Source organism: Candoia aspera, chromosome 7 (genome assembly GCF_035149785.1).
Source record: "Candoia aspera isolate rCanAsp1 chromosome 7, rCanAsp1.hap2, whole genome shotgun sequence".
Taxonomy (NCBI): domain Eukaryota; kingdom Metazoa; phylum Chordata; class Lepidosauria; order Squamata; family Boidae; genus Candoia; species Candoia aspera.
In genome coordinates, this window is record NC_086159.1 from 80,969,639 (window position 1) to 80,988,109 (window position 18,471).

Below are 18,471 nucleotides of genomic sequence, written 5' to 3' on the forward strand. Positions count from 1 at the left end.
AAGAAATTGGTGCCCCTTAAAAGTTGGTATCCTGGCCCCACTCACCCAATTTTAGGAGTAAAATCCTGGTGTAAAGTTGAAGTTATCCAAGAGAGTCATGCATGTGAGATGGGCAACTATATAAATAAAATATATATGCATGCATGCATGCATGCAAAGCGCACGGTCTTTACTTTTGGTGCTCTGGACCCTTTGCTGAAAAATATATTAAAAGGCATGAAATAAAACAGATATAGATTGCATTACAAAGGAAACTGATGATGCTCTAATGCAGTCATGAAAATATTACCCCAAAAAAGGAATATAGGAATGTATGGGCTTCTTTATTAATCCATATAGTAATTTTAGATATTAAGGCTGATCAAAGGTATTAAGGCTGATCTTTGGAGTTTAGAGGCCATAAATCACTTGGTAGTCTACCTTCCTTACTGAACAAAAAGCAAACTTCGGTTTGGTTGGATTTTAGGGGAAATAAAGTTCCAGCTTCTTTCCCAGGTGGAGCAGCCCAAGTCTGCACCGAAGCTGAGATCCTAAAGCCAAGATGACCAAACCAGGGATGATCAAAATACCTTTGTGGGTGTTTTCAAGCCGAGCTTGGACAGCCATCACCCAGGAAAGCTTCAACTGGGATGCTGAACTCAGCCAGGCGGTGGGTTAGTCGGCCTCAACGGTCCCTTCCAATTCACTACAGCTTTTTAGCTGCCTGTAAAAGCCTCCTCTATATCCAACTCATTTCCTGGTCTACCTTGCAGGGGGGGTGCCACTGCCTTCAACATCCAAGCCCAGCTGTAGGCTTTCACGGTGGTCTCTCATCCAAACGTTAGCAAAATCTGCCCCCTGCGGAGGAGAAAGGGAACGACTCCCTCAGTCCCCGATCCCTCGATGATCCATGTCGCCTTCTTGGTAGCCATGTGATTTCCAGGTGGTCTCCCATCCCGATGTCGGCGCGACTCCGGGAAGAGCGAGCGAACGAGTCCGAGATTCCTCCGCGGAGGAGGGCGCAGCGCCCCCGCCCTCGCCGCAGAGTCCTCCGCCCGCTTTGGTTTCCCAGGCGACGGAGGCCCCGCCCCACGACGCCTCGACCCCTCCTCTCTCTGGAGGCGGGGCGCGGCGGTCGCCGGAAGCGGAAGCCGCTGCCGCTCCGCCCGGGGAGCGCCACGGCCAGGAAGAAGCGGTCGCCACGAGCCCATCGGCGGTGGGTCTCTCGAGGGGGAAGGCACGGGAGAAGGCGCGGCGGCGGAGGGGGGCGATGGCAGGGGGGCGCCTCGCCGCCCTGACTCCGCTGCCGCCGCGCCGCCTGGGGAAAGCCGGCCCTCAGCCAGCGGCACGGAGGGGGGGCGCCCTCGGCGTCCCCCTCGGGCGGGCGCTTCCGGTTCTGGCGGGCGGGACCAGCGAGCGCGGAGGCCTATACCGGCCGCCTCTCTAAGAGACCGCGAACCGGAAGCGCCGGGGGCGGGGCCTGAGCTTCCCTGGAAAGCGCGGGAGGGTCGCCCACGGGTGGAAGGCCCTGCCAGAACCCGCGGAGTCTCGATGATAGTAGTTATTGATGCCTTTTAGTATGGTGTGGAGCAGTCTTCTCCACCGCAGCCGCTTTAAGATGGGTGGACTTCAAGTCCCAGAATTCCCCAGCCAGCAGCTGGCTGGGGAATTCTGGGAGTTGAAGTCCACCCATCTTAAAGCGGCTGCGGTGGAGAAACACTGGTGTAGAGCAGAGACTGGTGAATTTAAGCCTCCTCTCAAAACTCTGCTGGCTTTAGAGACTTGGAGAGATGGGGCTTCAGACCTGTTACATGTCCTTTCTATCCCTGGTGCGCCTTCTGTCGTCTGAATTTGCTTCCCCCGCCCCATAGAGCGCAGAGAGTACGTGGATGCTAAAAGGGGCTCCCAGATTCTGCACGGCTTTTGGCTGCACGGCTCCCTCCTCCTGCTCCCTTGCGGTGAGCCAGGAGCAAAGAAACCGGGGCCAGGCTTGTTCCTGATCCTGCATGCACGATGTTGGGGAGTGAGGAAGTCTCTTTCTGGGCCTGCCGGGGGTCTTCTGTCTTCCCTATTGCTTTATTACTTCCTTCTTTATTACTACCCCTGCTTCAGACCTGCAGTGAAGTCATTTTGGGGCGTCTAAGCCAGATCTCCTCTGAGGCAGGGCTCGGTCACGTGGGCTCGGGATCCACCGTGACTTGGGGCCTTAACCCATCCTTGGTGTGGGGGCGTGTGGGTTGGGAAGTTGGCTTTTCCCTTTCTGGCAGCCCAGCGTGACGGGGCTCTGGCTGTGGAACAGCCCGGCATCTCTGCCTTTGCTCCACTGCATTATGACCTCACCGGCCGCCCGTCAGAGCTGCTGGCTGGTCCAGGCACAGCTTTTGCTGGTGGGGGGGCTTCCCAGAGGAAGGGTGCATTTGCGGAGGTCCAGCTGTACAAGGAAGAGGCTTCTGCATAAGTAGGAGGGGGTGGCGCTGGATCCCGTAAAGCAGCATCTGTTGGCTAAACAGGGACAGCTTGTGTGCCAGGTTAGGGACCCAGTTTCCTCAATAGGCATCCTTGGCTGCAACAAGGATTGTCGTTGTGAGGCGCCCTGTGTAGATCGTCTCTACAAATTGTGACGTTAGGAATACGCTCTGCAACAATGGCACAAAGCCCGCAAAACCTTAGGCCACCACTAAGGCCATAAAGATGTTTTCAGCCTGGAGCCTCTGAAGACACGTCTTGCACTTCTCACCTTGCATAATGAGAAGCCTCGGGAACCAGAGGGTGAGCCAGTATACCAGAGGGCATCTATTTCTAGCCTAATGCCAGGAATAAACATAAAACTAGATGGATAGGTACATTTGGAGTTTTAACGATGCTGTGGGTGCCCTCACAAAATGGCTGCCTTGAACAGCATGACCAGTCACAAAACAACAACTTCAGAGAAGAATGGCAGGTGAAACTGCCTTCCCCCCACTTTCCGTATATCACCACAGTTTACTACTGCTTTGAGGGTGTGCGTGCGCCTTTCCAGACAGCACTGGGGTATGGCCGTGCGCCATTTCAGTTTCCTAAGGATTCTTCATGATTATATGCAAGAGCCAGAAGCATCCTTGGAAATAAATTCCATACTTGATGCTGGTGCTTTGCACTGTGCTAGCTTCCTATTTTATTTATTTTTTTAACTTAAATCACGTAAGAGATGGAACTTGGAGGCCTCCTTATTAGAAACCCAAGGATTACAGTGTGAAGACCCTGGCCATCAGGGTTACTTTGGGGCTGTTCTTTAGAACATCTGTGAGGGGTTCACCCAGCCAGGTAGACATCAGATGTGACCATATAGGGGCAAGGATGATGGCCAGTCGTAATCTTCAGCATGTCAGCAATGTGCCGTTTAGCTCTCGGAGTAGCTCAGCCTTCCTGTACTTGAAACCCCAGGATAGAATTGAGTAGAAACTCTCCTAATGCCTATTCTTCATAGTTTCTATAGAACCAGTATCTCTGAGAAGCACAAGGGTGAGACTTTGGGACTAAATTAATGTTGCCTCTTTTCCAGCCCCCAAATTCTATGTAAAGGCGCGGGATTTAAGTAATATCATTGGTTGATCATATTAGGCACCTTTTCATGTTGCTGTTACTGGCACGTCTGGCCCGCTTCTGGGAGATCTCAAAGTACCTTACTTCGGCTCTCCCTGCATTTCATCTGTACTGCAGCAACTCTGGCTGCTCAGAAGTGCGACAATTCCTTGAGATTGGTAGCTCAGTGAATAGGCTACCTGAAATGTTGTACAATGTAATTACCATATCTTTGGTTATCAGGCTGTTGGTTGCATAATCTAATTAATACATCCTTGGTTGTCGGGCTATAAAGGTCCTGCTTTTGCCATCCTTTTTTTTTTTTAAAACTAGATCTGAAGCACGACTCATTGTGGCTTGCTGTGATGCAGTAGCACTGTAAAATGGCTAAGAGAGTGGCAGAGAAGGAGCTGACTGACAGAAACTGGGATCAAGAAGAAGAAACCGAGGAGGTAAACAAGGCTGAGGCTTGCTTTCATTAACTTAGAACGACAGTAGGTGGAGTTCACAAATGTATGTCACAGTATTTTTGGTGGGTGAGAAGAGAATACTTTGCAAAACCAGCAAGGTAACAGGCCAGCCTGTCCTTCCTTTCTTTATGTACCAAGAGTCAAGACCAAAACATTCACAGGGAAAAATCTGTTTCATATTGTTTGTCTCTATACGAAAAGTCTATGGTTAGCAGTGTATTGGTATTGTAGTATCAAGGTTGATTTGTCCTGGGTAGTGAAAACAAAAATAAATTATTGCAGACTTTATTGGCAAGGCACACTAATTATAACTGGACTAATTATAAATGGACAGTTGCGCCTTTGGGCTTCTCTGCTTTCTTCCTGATGATGCAAAAACAGCTTCTTTAAGCCTTGCATTGACCACCCCTGAGTCTTGGCCTTGCCAATGAGAGAATCAAGCCAAAAAGTAGCTCTCACTTCTTTTAAGTGGTTCTGTAGTGAAGGGAAATCACACATTTGTGCTGAGCCGCAGGTATGGCAAGGTTGTGTAGCCTGCTTGGGTCCTTGTGCGATGGCATTGCCTTCAAAATCTCATGAGATTTTGATGATCTCACCCCAATATCTTGTAAGGTTTCAGCCTTCTCAGATACCAGGGGCCAGCCTGGAGCCCATGAGCATCATGTCGCCCAAGTGGTTTCTCTCTGGTAAGCATATCACACAAATGAGTTGGAAGAGGGCTGAGCTTCTTCCCTGGGACTGGTGCTGAGCTCTTGGTAGTGAAGGTTTTCACAACGTTTAGTCAAAATGGCTTGTCATATAGATCAGTAATCTTTAAAACGTCTGTTGAGAATCTTGCCAATGAAACACACTCTTTGAAAAACAATGTCTGTACTTAGGGTTGCTTTTATTCACACGTGTCATTTGGTAATTGTCTTCAGCTCATGCTAAAGTGCTTGCAGTTTCAGGCAATGCAACAGCTACAGGAGAAATCTATTAACATCATTCTTTGACATTAAATCAGCACAATTCTGACTTTTGAATTCTCCAGACAAATCTGAACTTGGTAAATGCTTCCATTTTGCCCTGTAAATTGATTGCTATTCCAAGCAGTGGTGTCAGCTTTCTAGAAGACTTTGATTTATGTATCCTGTATCGATACCTTCCATGTCTTCCAACATATTGTCATCACTTAATTTGATTAAGATGAAATAATGAGTGAATCATACTTAGGCTGCAGTCCTGTGACTCCTGGGAATACATGCGATGGACCACACCGTAATTCAGAATTCCATCCTCCTTGGAGGGGAAATCTGTTGATTCTTTCCTTCTGCATTTGTTATGGAGTAAGTTTTATAATGGTCTATATTAGTGCTTCTCAGCCTTAGCAACTTGAAGATGGGTGGACTTCAACTCCCAGAATTCCCCAGCCAGCACACTGGCTGGGGAATTCTGGGATTTGAAGTCCACCCATCTTCAAGTTGCCAAGGTTGAGAAGCACTGGTCTGTGTACTTAGGTTATGTATCCAAGTTACTCTTGTGTTTATAAGCAAAATCTGCCAAGGTGGTATAGGATGAAGATGTTGCCCTGACCCTGGCAAGACCCATCTTCGAGTTCCCTCTCAGTCTTGGAACCCCCTTGGGGGACCTAGAGCCACTGCTCTCCTCCTCAGTCCAATCTGCCCCACAGTTGCTGTAGGGAAAAAAATCAGAGAAGTGACCACTGCACCCCACTTGGAGCTCTTGAACATAAGGTGGGATATATATATAGGAAAGGAGGAAGGAATTCCATCATAAAAACTAACATGAATGGTGGAATCTCTTAGAGAACATCCTTGTTATCTATAAATAGGAATAATTACATTCCTTCTTAAAGCAATTAAATGGTTTCTAAAGTTCATTTCATAAATCACAATAAATATTTATTTATTTATTTATTTATTTATTAATCAAATTTATCACTGCCCATCTCCCAAAAGGGACTCTGGGCGATTTACAATAAAACATAAATAAGAAAAATATAAAACTGTAATATGCTTCTTACAAACAATGGCTAATTTGAGGGGAATCTGTCAGTTGACATCTTTGGGGAAATATTTATGGATAACATTTTCTAAATATTTTGAGCAAGTCAGTGAGCAATTATGATACCCACAAATGATTCATAAGAAATCATCTGGAATGATATTATAAGATTTGAATATGCCAAGTGCTTGCATATTGTAATAATAGTATTGAACCTCATGGTGCCTAATAGTGAAGGATTATGTCAAGAAAATGGGTTTTGCTGGGTGTGTTGTTGTTTTTTTTGACTACTTTCATTTGGTTGTCTAAGAATTTAACATTCTCTGCAGGTAGGAACATTCTCAGTGGCCAGTGAGGAAGTTTTGAAGAACAGAGCAATTAAGAAGGCAAAGCGTAGAAATGCGGGGACTGAGGTACATATTTATCTATCATTTTAAAATGAGCTTTCTGCTAATTTGTCTAATCCCTTGTACTGCCTAAAAATAGTTTGTCACTAAGTGGTAGCTTATTGTGTAAACGGCACTCTTACTAAATAGTGGACAGCATTCTCAGGCTAATATATGATTGAATTTGTTTTAAATCTTTGATGCAAAATGTCATTTGAAATTCTAGAAAGTTCATAATACATGAAATGTCCCTCTGGAGGAGAGAGCCAGTTTGGTCTAGTGGTTAAGGCAACGAGCTAGAAACCAGGAGACTGAGAGTTCTAGTCTAGGTACGTTTGCCGCCTTGAGTTATTTATAAAAATAATTACGGTGGGATAGAAAATAAAATAAGTGAACGTAAAAAGGGCAAGAATTCTGGAAGATTTTCAGGTTTCTATCCATCATTCTTTTTCTAACAGCTAGGGAAGAGAGAAACTTCTTTCTATTGTTAGGTCCAACTATTAAAAAAACAAAATCTTCACTGTTCGTATAGATCACTAAATAATAATAAAGGAAGTTGGCTCCCCCGCCCCCCAGTCTATGTGACCCTGTCTCATCCAGGAAAAAAGTGAATTACCTTTGGTAAGCACCTTGTACTTTTTAATAGTAATAACTTAGTTGGGAGAATGAAGTATTATACTTTCTTCAGAATTCTATTTCTTCCAAGCAGACATTCGTCTTCTATTCTATATATAACTGAATCATCTGAATTAGAAAGCCAATATTTATGGAATTAAAAAATACCGTTATTTAACAATTATTTTATTCCTGGTGGTTTATGGTGAATCCCATACACTCTTTCTAAACTCTGTTTATGAACATACGAAAAAGGGGGGAGAGTGAGCAGGATCCAGGGGCTGGGCTAATCCTGCAGATCAGTCTGATTCCCAAAGTCTAGGTGGGGAGGTTGCCTTTCTTCAGACTGAGGCTGAGCACACACAAGCTGGTGCACAGGTCCTCAGAACTATATACTTACATGGCTTCTTCAGTCATTTGTAACTTAATGTCTGAAGAGGGCTAAAATAGCTGTGTGTTACCGTTAAGGATGTGCAGAACATTTTGAATTCAAAACGTTTCTCTTTCAACTGTCAGGTCAGGACAACCTGCTTTTTAAAGAAGAACAGGGCATCGAGAATTAAAAACGTTTTGCCTGCTCTGAGTAATTATCTCTGTACCAGCAGGAAAAGCCGTCTTTGGGTGGCTTACAGTCTTTATTTTTGGGTCATGAGATTAGCTTACACAGTTGGTTGTTGTTGTTGTTTTCCCTGAGATGGAGTGATTTTTAGCACTGGTCCAATATAATTTGAATTATACACTCCTATCTCTAGCTCTACCTACCTACCTTCCTCAGTCCCCAGTGCTTAACAGTGCTAAACCATGTTTGAACTTTTTAACTAAAAGGTTTTAAGTTGATGTTGAGTAATGATAGAGGTGTTTATATGGTATTCCCCCTGCCCCCTTGAACTGGGCTTAACAAAACGAAAAGTATCCTCTAGATCAGAGGTGGCCACACTTTGAACTCTAGGCTCAACAGCGGGTGTCGTGTGAAGTCCTGAGCATCCCTCACAAAAGAAAAGTGGCTTTTTAAAATTTTACCTTGGAAGGATTCTTGGATGGGTGCCATTTGGTTTCCTATCCAAGATAGATTGAGTTAAGGAAGGCATCCTTCCAGGAACGTAGTGGATCTTGCTCAAGACAGTGGCTGAAATAACTTGACAGTGCCCAGGAAACAAAAGTTGGGAGTGATAAACCAAGAAACCCATTTCAGACATAGCACTAAGCATTTGTCTTTGACCTAGCTTCTAACTTCTGTGGGAAAGAGGAGCTGTGACCATCAGGAATATCAGGGATTTTGTCTTATCCTCACTTGCAAATGCAGCCAACATGGAAAAATAGTAAGAAAATGCCATCCCTTCCGAACGTGCACAGGATGGGCTCGTAATCTGCAAACTGCCACGTGAGCGACGCAGAGCAACATGCTTCTCTTCTTTTTCAGTCTGAAAGTGGTGGAGCTTTTAAGGGGTTTAAAGGTTTCGTTTTACCTTCCGGAACGGGCGTTTTTTCCGGTTTCGGGAATGGCCCCGGAATGAAGACCTTGGGAGGGTTATCCAACGGTGGGGGCAGCTCCAGCAGCATTGCAAACAGCTCTTCGCTCTCCAGCTTGAAGACGACTCCAGAAACACAACCTGCACTTAGTAAGTTTGTTCTTTCTTTTCACTAGGGGAAAAAATCTTAATATCTTCAGATGAAAACAGTAGAAAAGTGCTCTGTGGTTAAAAAGGAAGGATTGCATTGGCCTGGGTCCCCTGAGGAGAAAGCTGTGTTTAAGTCAGTGGCAAAGGGCGTGTTTGAACTCAAATCCAGTATCCGGAATTGCCATGAAACCAAGCTCCCCAACTTTGGGGGGCCTGTTTGGAATTTGGAGGGTGGGCCACAAAGCCCACCCTCAGTCTCAGTGTCTCGGTGTCTCAGAGCCCACCCTCAGTCTCAGCAAGATCCTTTGTCGGCAGGACTTGGTTGCAATGCACGTTTAGCATCCTTTAAAAAATACACCTTCTAAGTACCATTTGGATCCTATTCTTCACACCGTTCCAGAAACAACAGGCAGCAGTTGTTAGATGAAATAGAACTTTTCTCTGAGATAGAAAACCAGTCTTCATGCTCTTTTGCTACTAAGAAATCCTAATCACCTGGATCCCATTATAATTAGAATAGAGCTGTCTAGATCAGTGGGATTCACTGAGTCTGGATCCAAATCATAAGAGGATTGAAAACAAGGTTCATGTAGTTTTGTGTAGGTTTGCGTGGGACCACAGGGCTTGGGCAGAGAGTGGCCCTGCTTCCAGGTCCTGTGACGCACTGCTTCTCGTCTCTAAATTGCACAAGAGGCCCTCTATTGTATTCGGATTTCCTTTTCAAGCGGGGTCATTTTTAAAGAGATGTTTACTATAAGGGGGTCGTTTTTTAAAAAACCCATCTATTTTATCCGCTTTAATATCCTCAGTTCTGATTATTACGATAATTGAAGCTTGGTCTCGGCGGAAGGATGATTTCCAGTTTCATGCTGTCGTAGTTGCCTTTCATTTTCATTAGAGGTGCTCTCAGTATAATAAATGTAGCAGAGACGTTGGGGGAAAAAGACATTAGAGCAGCTTTACAAATAAGCCCATAAAAGCTACAGGTTGCCTTTTTCTTTTTTAACTAGATGGTCAAAAGTTTATAACCTGCATTTCTGTGATGGCTGGAGGGGAGTTAAAGCTTCCTTCTCTGTCACTGGTATGGAAACGGAGGTGATAAATGCTCTCTATCAACCAACGTGGAATTCCTTCCTTGGTCAGCCAGCCTGCCACATTCCACTGCTTGGCTGTGGAAGAACACACCCTCCTCCTTCCACAGTGAACATGTGAGTGAAGAAGGCAGGTGCAGTAAGATGGACAGTCCCTCTGTCTCCCACCAGTCCTCTCCCATCCCAGAGGGGAATGCCTGGTTGCCTTGTGGGTTTGCCTTGAGGCTGCTGTTTAAATCACGTGGGGCTCCTGGACCCCTTTGATGCTTGTTCTGGGATTGTGTTCTTGACATTCATCTGTAAGTTGCCCACCATCAAAGGGGTAGTTTTCTACTGGTTTCCAGCAGAAAAGTGAAGACCATTGTATATTATATATTTGTTTAGGCTTAGTTCACCTGAAGTTTTTATCCTTGAGAAACTCGCTGAAATCAAGCTTCTCCTGAAGATGCGGTTTTGTCAGCAGGCCTGGGGCCCCCAGGTTGATACAGAGCCAGTCAAGTGGCTGATTTGATGGTGCCTGTAGCCAGTGGGGGGATGGATGGGTATTGTGGATTTTAATTCCGTAAGACGCCCGGAGTCACCGTGTGTGAGTTGGGTGGCCATATAAATTTGTTTAATTAAAAAATGAATAAGTTATCAACTTGCTCCTGTAGTTATAGCTCTCAGCCACTTAAATTAATACTAAAAAATAGAACCCCTGAAACCGGGGTGGTGGTGGTGGAATTGCCCAATCTTGGTTCAAAGGCAGCATCACCGTGTTTGTTAAGGTGTATTATGCAAAGAGCTAAGATGGTTCAGAAGAAAGTAACACATGGTTTAATTTAATAGAATTTTCATTACTATTTTAATAATTCTGATGGCTTTCGGATACTGGATATAAATCTAAATATTATATTCTTGAGGTTTTCCATTTTTGTTTTTATTTTTCAGTATTTTAACTTCCTGTCAAAATGCTGGCCTGACACTTGTCGAGGTGGTGCAGCTTTGAGACAAGCAGCCAGATTTTGGAGGCCTCTCACCGTGTTTTAGAAAAGGGTGAATCTCGGCACTGGCGGTTTGTGATCGTGGTCACTGGACGTTTCCCTCTTTTACAGGTCCTGTGGCCTCCAGTGGCTCAGTGAATAATGTTACGATTGAGAAGACACCTGCCCGCGTGGAAGCAAACGGGGAGAGCCCTCAGCCCTTGCCCTCCGGACTCGCTCAGAGCAAGGCCTGCACCTCGGAGAGTTACCACAAACAGTTGGCCGCCCTCAATTGCTCTGTGCGGGACTGGATAGTCAAACACGTCAACGCCAACCCGCTCTGCGACCTGACCCCAATCTTCCGCGACTACGAGAAATACCTGGCTGAGATAGAGCAGCACGGCCTGGCTGGCGACGGCGGCACCGGGGGCAGCAGCAACGCCGCCGAAGCGCAGCCCCGTCCCCCCTTTGGGAGCGCGACTCTTCCGCCGAGTTCCACATTTTTCTTTAACAGTGGCAAATCTGAGGACGCGTCTGGAAAGAAAGCAGAATCGGGGGAAAAAACGGAACTCAAGCTAGGGGCCGCCTCCACCACCTTGTTCTCCTTCGGCAGGAGCGACGGCACCAACCCGGGTTCCGGGGCAGGGCCTGGATTCTCATTTGCCCCCGGAAACGGAGGTTTGTTTGGCAAAGATGCCGGCCAGCCCAAGGCAGCACCTTCCTTTTCCAGCAGCTCTTTGGATGCTCAGGCTGACAGCGGCGGCAATGAAAGAGGTAAGGGTGGTGCATCTGAGAGACTGAGAAACGGTGTGAGTCCATTTAGCCCTCCCATGAGAATCTCGGTGACGTGTCCCCATCCACCCTGCAGAGGACCAGTCACTACAGTTGTTGGGGGGGCCATCAAGGTTCACAAACGGGGGGCTGATGAATTGCTGCCTGTCCTTCGGTGTCCAGAATGAAGCGAGGCCCCTTTCCCCGGCCTCCCTCTGTGGCAGAGAATCAAAAGAGCGGAGGGCCGGGCGGAGGAATTCTTCGGCCTGCCAGGGAACGTTTTGTACCCCCCAGTTGCTTCTCACCAGCCACCAAGCATTCAAAGCCGAGTAGTGTGTCTTTTGTGTTTGTGTCTCCAAACTATGGCAAGAAGTCTAAGACTGGCCCAGTCCTGTTAAGATACACGTAGTCTTTGCTTAACAGCCATTTGTTTAGTGACAGTTCGGACTTATGATGGTGCTGAAAAAACAACTTACAACTGGTCCTCACACTTATGACCACTGCAGTGTCTCCATGGTCACGTGATCACGATTTAGGCACTTGGCAACCAGTTTGCATTTACGACTGTCTCATTCTCCCATGGTCACATGATCGCCGTTTTCTACCTTCCCGGCTGGCTTCTGGCAAGCAAAATCAATGGGGAACTGCATGACTCACTTAATGATCATGTGGTTAGCTTAGCACCTGCAGTGATTCACTTAATGACTACTGCAAAAGTCTAAAATCAGTTCAGATTCGCTTAATGACCACCTCACTTAGCAATCAAAATTCTGGGCCCAATTGTGGTCATTAAGTGAGGACTACCTGTATGTAAAGGACTTGAGTTGTTTGTGCCTGCATGTAAATGATGACGACAAGAAGCTAGGACTGGCTGTCTAGTCAGTGAAAACTCTTTCCATGCTTGCTTCTGGATTTCAAGGACTTGCAGATGCTGAGGATGGGGAGAGGGGCTGCCCCCATTCATTTACGCCCCTTTTCTCATTGGGGAAAAAACGACTGTATTTAGAGGCGTGTATAAACATTTTTAATGCAAGCATTTCAAATTCAAAAACAGGATGTTCCAACTGACCAAAGGCATTCTGAAGTGGAACTGGTTGGAAGTGAGCTCGATACAGTTGAAACCGCAACAGAATGCTAGCATTCCGGTTGGAACCACTGTTTTCAGCCTGAAATGTTTCAAAATGCAAACTGTTTTGCCTGCCCCTGAAATATTTCCATACGGTTTTGGTCAGGTCCTTCACCCAACAAGGTTTCTACCTACAGCGGTACAATTTCTCAAACAGCAAGATTTCTGGCTTGAAGTGTAATTCTGATCTGAAATAGTTTTCCCAACAGGGGGTGATGAAGAAGAGGAAGAACCACCCAAAGTAGTCATTAACGAAGTAAAAGAAGAGGATGCCTTTTACTCAAAGAAGTGAGTTGCGTTTGGGTTTGCAAGCCAAGTTGTGTGATTAGCCTTGTGTATGTGTATGAAAATGCGTCGTATGAGGCTCCCTCTGTGGCCTTCGCTATTGTATGTCTTTTGCATTCTGTTTCTTCACATCTTGATTGGTTGCATTTTACCAGATGCAAGTTATTGGTTGTATTTATTATAGAATATGCTTATGGAAGTATTTAACTTCGTTCAGCTGCCTCTGATCTCTCTTATTTCCTGAGAATAACCTGTGTGAATTTTAAATCATTTTGACGCATAATACAGTCAAAGTGAAAAAGCAATCACTGATTTCCTTAGATTCTTCCAAACAACTTTTCCACTAATGCAAGAAGCGAGGTATTTGAAATTTTTATTAACCTGTCCTTTTGGTACAGGTTCAGTCAAACACATCTTCAGCCTGCGTATACTCACTTTCCAGACGATGCGTGTTTTTTTTAGGTGCAAAGTCTTCTACAAGAAAGATAACGAATTTAAAGAAAAAGGAGTAGGAACGTTACATTTAAAACCTGCGGGCAGCCAGAAGACTCAGTTGTTAATACGGGCAGATACCAATTTAGGTATGTGACTTTTCTTAAAACTTGCTTTGCAAAACTTGTATTTATTGTAAGGTTTTTTTTCCCCATTCAGTTGTGTCTGATTCTTGGAGACTGCTGGACAAATCCCTGCAGTTTTCTTGGCAAGGTTTTTCGGAAGTGGTTTGCCATTGCGTCCTTCCTAGGTTGGAGAGGAAGTGACTGGCCCAGGGTCAGCCAGCTGGCTTTGTGCCCAAGGCGGGACTAGAACTCACTGTCTCCTGGTTTTTAAACTGGTGCCTTCACCACTACACCAGACTGACTCATTATAGGGTTACGGCACTGCTTTTCAGTTAATGAATGGTTGATTGGCTAAAAGTCTAATTTAAAGAATATTATGAAAAAAAACAAGAAGTATAATTAAAAATAGCAAAAACACCCAAGTTGTCCTTAATATCATGAGCTAAAAACCTGCTTACACATCAAGGGTTTGTCTTAAATCAGTGTTTCTCAACCTCAGCAACTTTAAGATGTGTAGACTTCAATTCCCAGAATTCCCCAGCCAACAGTTGAGAAACACTGATCTAAATCATCTTTGGTGGTTTAAATTACAGTAGACTATAGGAAATTGGGGCTCTGGGGTCTTTTTTCCATAATAAAACTCCTTTTTAAAATTGTTAGAAGACTCAGTGCCCCCAGACCTTTCACTGAGAGTTTGTTTTCCTGAAATAGACTTCTGCTGGCTGGGGAATTCTGGGAGTCCACATATCTTAAAGATGCCGAGGCTGAGAAACACTGGTCTAAATAAAAATGTTTTGCATGTTGTTGGAAGAACAGAAAGGGAGTTTACTTAATCCCTTCTAGCAGAAAGTTTTTCAGAACTTTCAAGCGGTAGTGAGAAAAGCCTTCTATTGTCTTGTCACCCGTGTGTCTCTGATAGCCTAAGAGAAAACCCTCTCCAGAAAATCTGAATGCCTGAGTTAACACTAGAAGACACAATATGGTCTTTTTGCTAGCTTGTCTCAAGTCAAATCAGGCTTTATAGGCTATAACCAAATCCTTGTGTTGTATCCCAAAATAGGCCAGTAGTTTTAAGAGTTGCCTGCTTGATAAGCCCAGCCTAGCTTAGTCCAGCTGGAGTTTCCAAGCACTTCAAAGGCGGACCAGCCTACCTAAACTTCATTGCAGAAGGTCATTCGGGTTGAAAATAAGGCATGGAACACATTGCTGGATCTGAGATTTCCTCAACAGTCTTAACTGGGTGAAATCTCTTGAGTGACGTTGAAACCTTGGCATCCAGGAAACTCATCTAAACAACATACTTGAATCTTCAGAGGGGATGTAACCCTATCCAGGACAGTTAGATCTGATTTTGAGTAACCAAGTTTACTTATCTGGATTCAGCTTCAGTTTACTTCTTCTTCAGAGCAACATCAACCTCAGGACACACTGTAGAACAGGATTTCTCAACCAGGGTTCCGTGGCACCCTCGAGTTCTGCAGGAGGTCCCTAGAGGTTCCCTGGGAGATCACGATTTATTATTTTTTATTTCAAATTTATTTCAAATTCGGGCAACTTCAGATTAAAGAGGAAAGTTTCATTTTTTATTTTTACTTTAAGAACACTGTTAATGCATAGATACAGGCCTACCCATGAAACGAATATAATGAGTTTGTAACTTCTGGCCTATATTTGAGCCTGAATGTGCAGGGGTGACAAATATTTCAAGGGTTCCTCCAGGGTCAAAAAGTTGAGAAAGGCTGCTGTAGAAGATTCAAGAAGGTGCCTTGCATTCAAATGAAAAGGAGAGAAAGACTGGGAGGACAACCTTCTGAATTAATCTCTGCAAAGACTGGGCATGCTGAAAAGTTAGTCCCATTCCATCCAGGAACCTCAGAAGGTTGGTGACATCAAGAGTCACCAAGAAGCCCAGTAAAACCATTACGGGCACGTTCCCAGTGTGAATCATTCATCTAAGACGAGCAAAGCCATCCTTATCCAGGAAACAGGCCTGCACCCACCATGATCCTACCCAATGCTATTTTAATTAGATTTTTATATCCCCACAATCATACTGCTCTAGGCATTGTAAAAATAAAAAGGAAAGAATTGCATTTTCCTTTGTGACATCCATAGCCTGCAGCAGCAGCAGCATTTACAACACCTCTGCTGGCTGGGGAATTCTGGGAGTTGAAGTCCACACATCTTCGAGCTGCCAGGATTGAGAAACACTGATCTATTCATTTGGTTGGATGCCAATCAGTTTTGACAAGCATTCTCTGGTGCCTGGCATTTCCATTGTATTTTTCTTGCATGGCTAAGGGGAAACTGTTATCAGCAGTAAACTTCTAAATGGAGATGAAGAATGTGTAAGCTTGTAACATGGGAAAAGCTAGAACTCAACACCCAGGATAAGGTTCTTCACCTGGAATTAGCGTTGCCTGGGCCAGGGGTGGCCCATCTCTGTCCCTTGGGCCTTTATTCCCTTCTCCCTCTCCCTGCAGTGCTGAACTTTGCTAAGATGCTTGCTAAAAATTGGTGGGGTGGCTTCTCTATTTTTAATTGTAGGCAATTAACAAAGCAAAAAGAGACACATAACTCACCCTCCACCTGCTGCACCAAGAAAGCCAGCCCTGCCCATTTTATACCTTCGTCCTCTTTGTTTTGGCCTTTCCAAAAAAAAAAACACCATTGAATGCAGCTCCCAGTGGATTGCCCCCCTTTGACCTGGAGTGGAGAGGAATCCACAGGAAAGATGAATCCAAACTCTTCAGGGATTCAGAAATAGGTCTTCCTTCTAGAGATCTATTTTATTTTGCTATACTGAATGTGTAATTCCTGGTAAATGTTACTGCCTTCCCAAACTGTTCTCCCTCGCAGGCAACATATTGCTGAACATTTTGGTGCCTCCCAAGATGCCGTGCTCCAGAACAGGGAAGAACAACGTCCTCATTATCTGTGTTCCAAACCCTCCCGTTGACGAGAAGAACGCTTCAGTCCCGGTGCCGATATTGGTAAGAGTGAAAACAAGCGAAGATGCAGATGAGTTACACAAGATTTTGCTGGAGAAGAAGGAGGAGGTCTAAGACGCGGTGTTTTCAGTGTCATGCGGAAATGCTGCCAAACTGTGGCTGGTCTTCCCCCCCCCTTGACTCTTAGTAGTAACTTTTTAACTCACTTCTCTGATATTTTAAGGACTCTCTTAGAAATTTTGAAGGGTTTAAATGAGGGAAAGAAATTAAGATGGCCAATAAAAGTTGTAACATTAGCATGGATCTTTCTCCCTTCTAATTTGAAATATCTAGCTTGCAAAGCATCTGTGAATAAACCTTGCATATTAAGTACAAAAATCTTTTTGATTATACATGAAAACTAAAGCTGCTAAAAGCCCACAAATTAGTGACATATTAAGCCCGAAATGGTGTAGGAAGAAAGTTACGTGAGTGAGTGAGAAAAACGGGATGGGCATACCATATTTTCCAGCTGGATCTGAAATCTTTTTCCGCTAGGTAAAAATTACAGTTTGTGTTCTGTTAGCAGCTTTGTTTTTAAGTAATAGCTGTTGGAGAACATTGATTATAGAAAGTTCAGGAGATACTTTGAATGTGGTCTGGAGAACAATTCTGAAATAATTGTCATTTCTTGATGCTTAACTGCAAGATGCACAGCATTGTCTCCAGAGAGGAACAAGGGCTCAAGAGAGGCTTGAGGCAAAAGCTGAAGACTTCATTCATTTTAAGTCCAATTAGAACCAGTTGAGCTGATTCTTCCCACTTCATGTCCTTTAGCTCTTCCCAATCTGGTGCTTTCCAGATGTTGAGTTGAATTGAATTGCGGCCTATCCTCTTGCTAAGTTGGGGGATGCTGATTTTCTCACACGCTGAGCACCCCAGCGAGCTCTTAATCCCTGTACTTCGCCCACACGTTCATTCGGTGGTCACATTTTATTGGATCAGCGATCTGACCATTATTTAAGTATCTTTTTAGTGGAGAGACAATGTTCCAAAAGAAACTGATTGACTCAAGTTATGAATCGTCAGAATAAGAACTGGAGTACTACAGAAGAAGAAGTATGAATAAATGCCTTTTTCCACCAGGTTGAAGTTCTGGCTATCTTTGAAAGAATGTATGGAATTATGTCAAGAAATGGCCACTCTGAATTATAGTGAGAGATTATGCTGCACAAGCCCTATTGAAATAAATGTGAAATTGTGGGCCTTATGCCTGCCAAATGACTACTGGATTAGTCTGTTAATATTAAAGTGGATGAGACATCAGAAATGGTAATGTGCACATTAATATTCTGGAAATACTCATAATGAATGGCCAAGAGGGTCAGTAATATTATTGTTATTTTTGAGAAAGTGTCTCTGATTTTTTTTTTCTTTTTACTCCAACTGTTTGGATCCTCTCCAGGTGAATTGCCTGCTTTTTCTAGTTAGCAGACAACTAATTTCTGCATGCTTCCAACAGAGGTTTTACCTGGAGAGGCTTGGTCTTACAGGAATATGAATATATATATATATATATATATATATATGGTCTTACAGGAATATGAATATATATATATATATATATATATATATATATATATATATATATTGTATTCGGCAGATTGTAAAGTGTGTGTGTAAGATGATCCAAGTATTAGAGAAACTATGACATTTCAAACAGAATGTACGATTGTGCCTGACATTTTGGAGAGCTGCTTAAAAGGCTGAGTGTGCGCAATTGAGCAAGACAGCCTAGTTGATGGCTGGAAAGGTGTACAATTTAATGAGTAAAGCAGATAATGCACTAGTAGTATTTTCAGAATAACAAGTAGAGTGAGGAGAGAAAATCCAGACATGTATGATGAGCTACTTTTGAAAAATCTCAAGCTCTAAAAACACATTTCTGATATTCAGCTGTTGGCTATTTAAAAATGTCACGAAAGATGGGCATCAAAACTTAAAAGGGCATTTTAATGTCAAGAAGCTTGTGGTTTTAACTATGTCAAGCCCAATTTAGGGCTTATGCTTCATTTTCTGTATTTTCTGCCCCCAAATGGCAGGAAACCACATTGT

General features: G+C 44.2%; 2 protein-coding genes across 4 annotated transcripts in view; both read left to right on the plus strand.

Moving 5' to 3' along the window:
• PRR5 (proline rich 5) overlaps positions 1-18,471 on the plus strand; it is a 544,979-nt gene that overhangs the window by 424,696 nt on the left and 101,812 nt on the right. The window lies entirely within an intron of this gene.
• NUP50 (nucleoporin 50) lies at positions 1,076-17,638 on the plus strand. Of its 3 annotated transcripts, XM_063308339.1 has the most exons (9): positions 1,076-1,195; positions 3,874-3,992; positions 6,344-6,427; positions 8,239-8,334; positions 8,436-8,634; positions 10,820-11,461; positions 12,794-12,872; positions 13,332-13,450; positions 16,286-17,638. In XM_063308339.1, exons 2-9 carry the CDS (start codon positions 3,924-3,926, stop codon positions 16,489-16,491), a joined length of 1,494 nt encoding a protein of 497 aa, XP_063164409.1. In that variant the 5' UTR covers positions 1,076-1,195; positions 3,874-3,923; the 3' UTR covers positions 16,492-17,638. The 3 variants fall into 3 exon arrangements, with proteins under 3 accessions (XP_063164409.1, XP_063164410.1, XP_063164411.1); XM_063308340.1 differs by lacking the exon at positions 8,239-8,334; XM_063308341.1 differs by lacking the exons at positions 13,332-13,450; positions 16,286-17,638 and having other exon boundaries at positions 12,691-12,872.

Bases quoted from the DNA above. Each gene is read 5' to 3' on its own strand.
- NUP50 (XM_063308339.1), top strand. From the start codon at position 3,924: ATGGCTAAGAGAGTGGCAGAGAAGGAGCTGACTGACAGAAACTGGGAT. The intron at 6,428-8,238 runs GTACATATTTAT...TCTTTGACCTAG, and splicing joins GTAGAAATGCGGGGACTGAG to CTTCTAACTTCTGTGGGAAA. The intron at 13,451-16,285 runs GTATGTGACTTT...TCTCCCTCGCAG, and splicing joins ACGGGCAGATACCAATTTAG to GCAACATATTGCTGAACATT.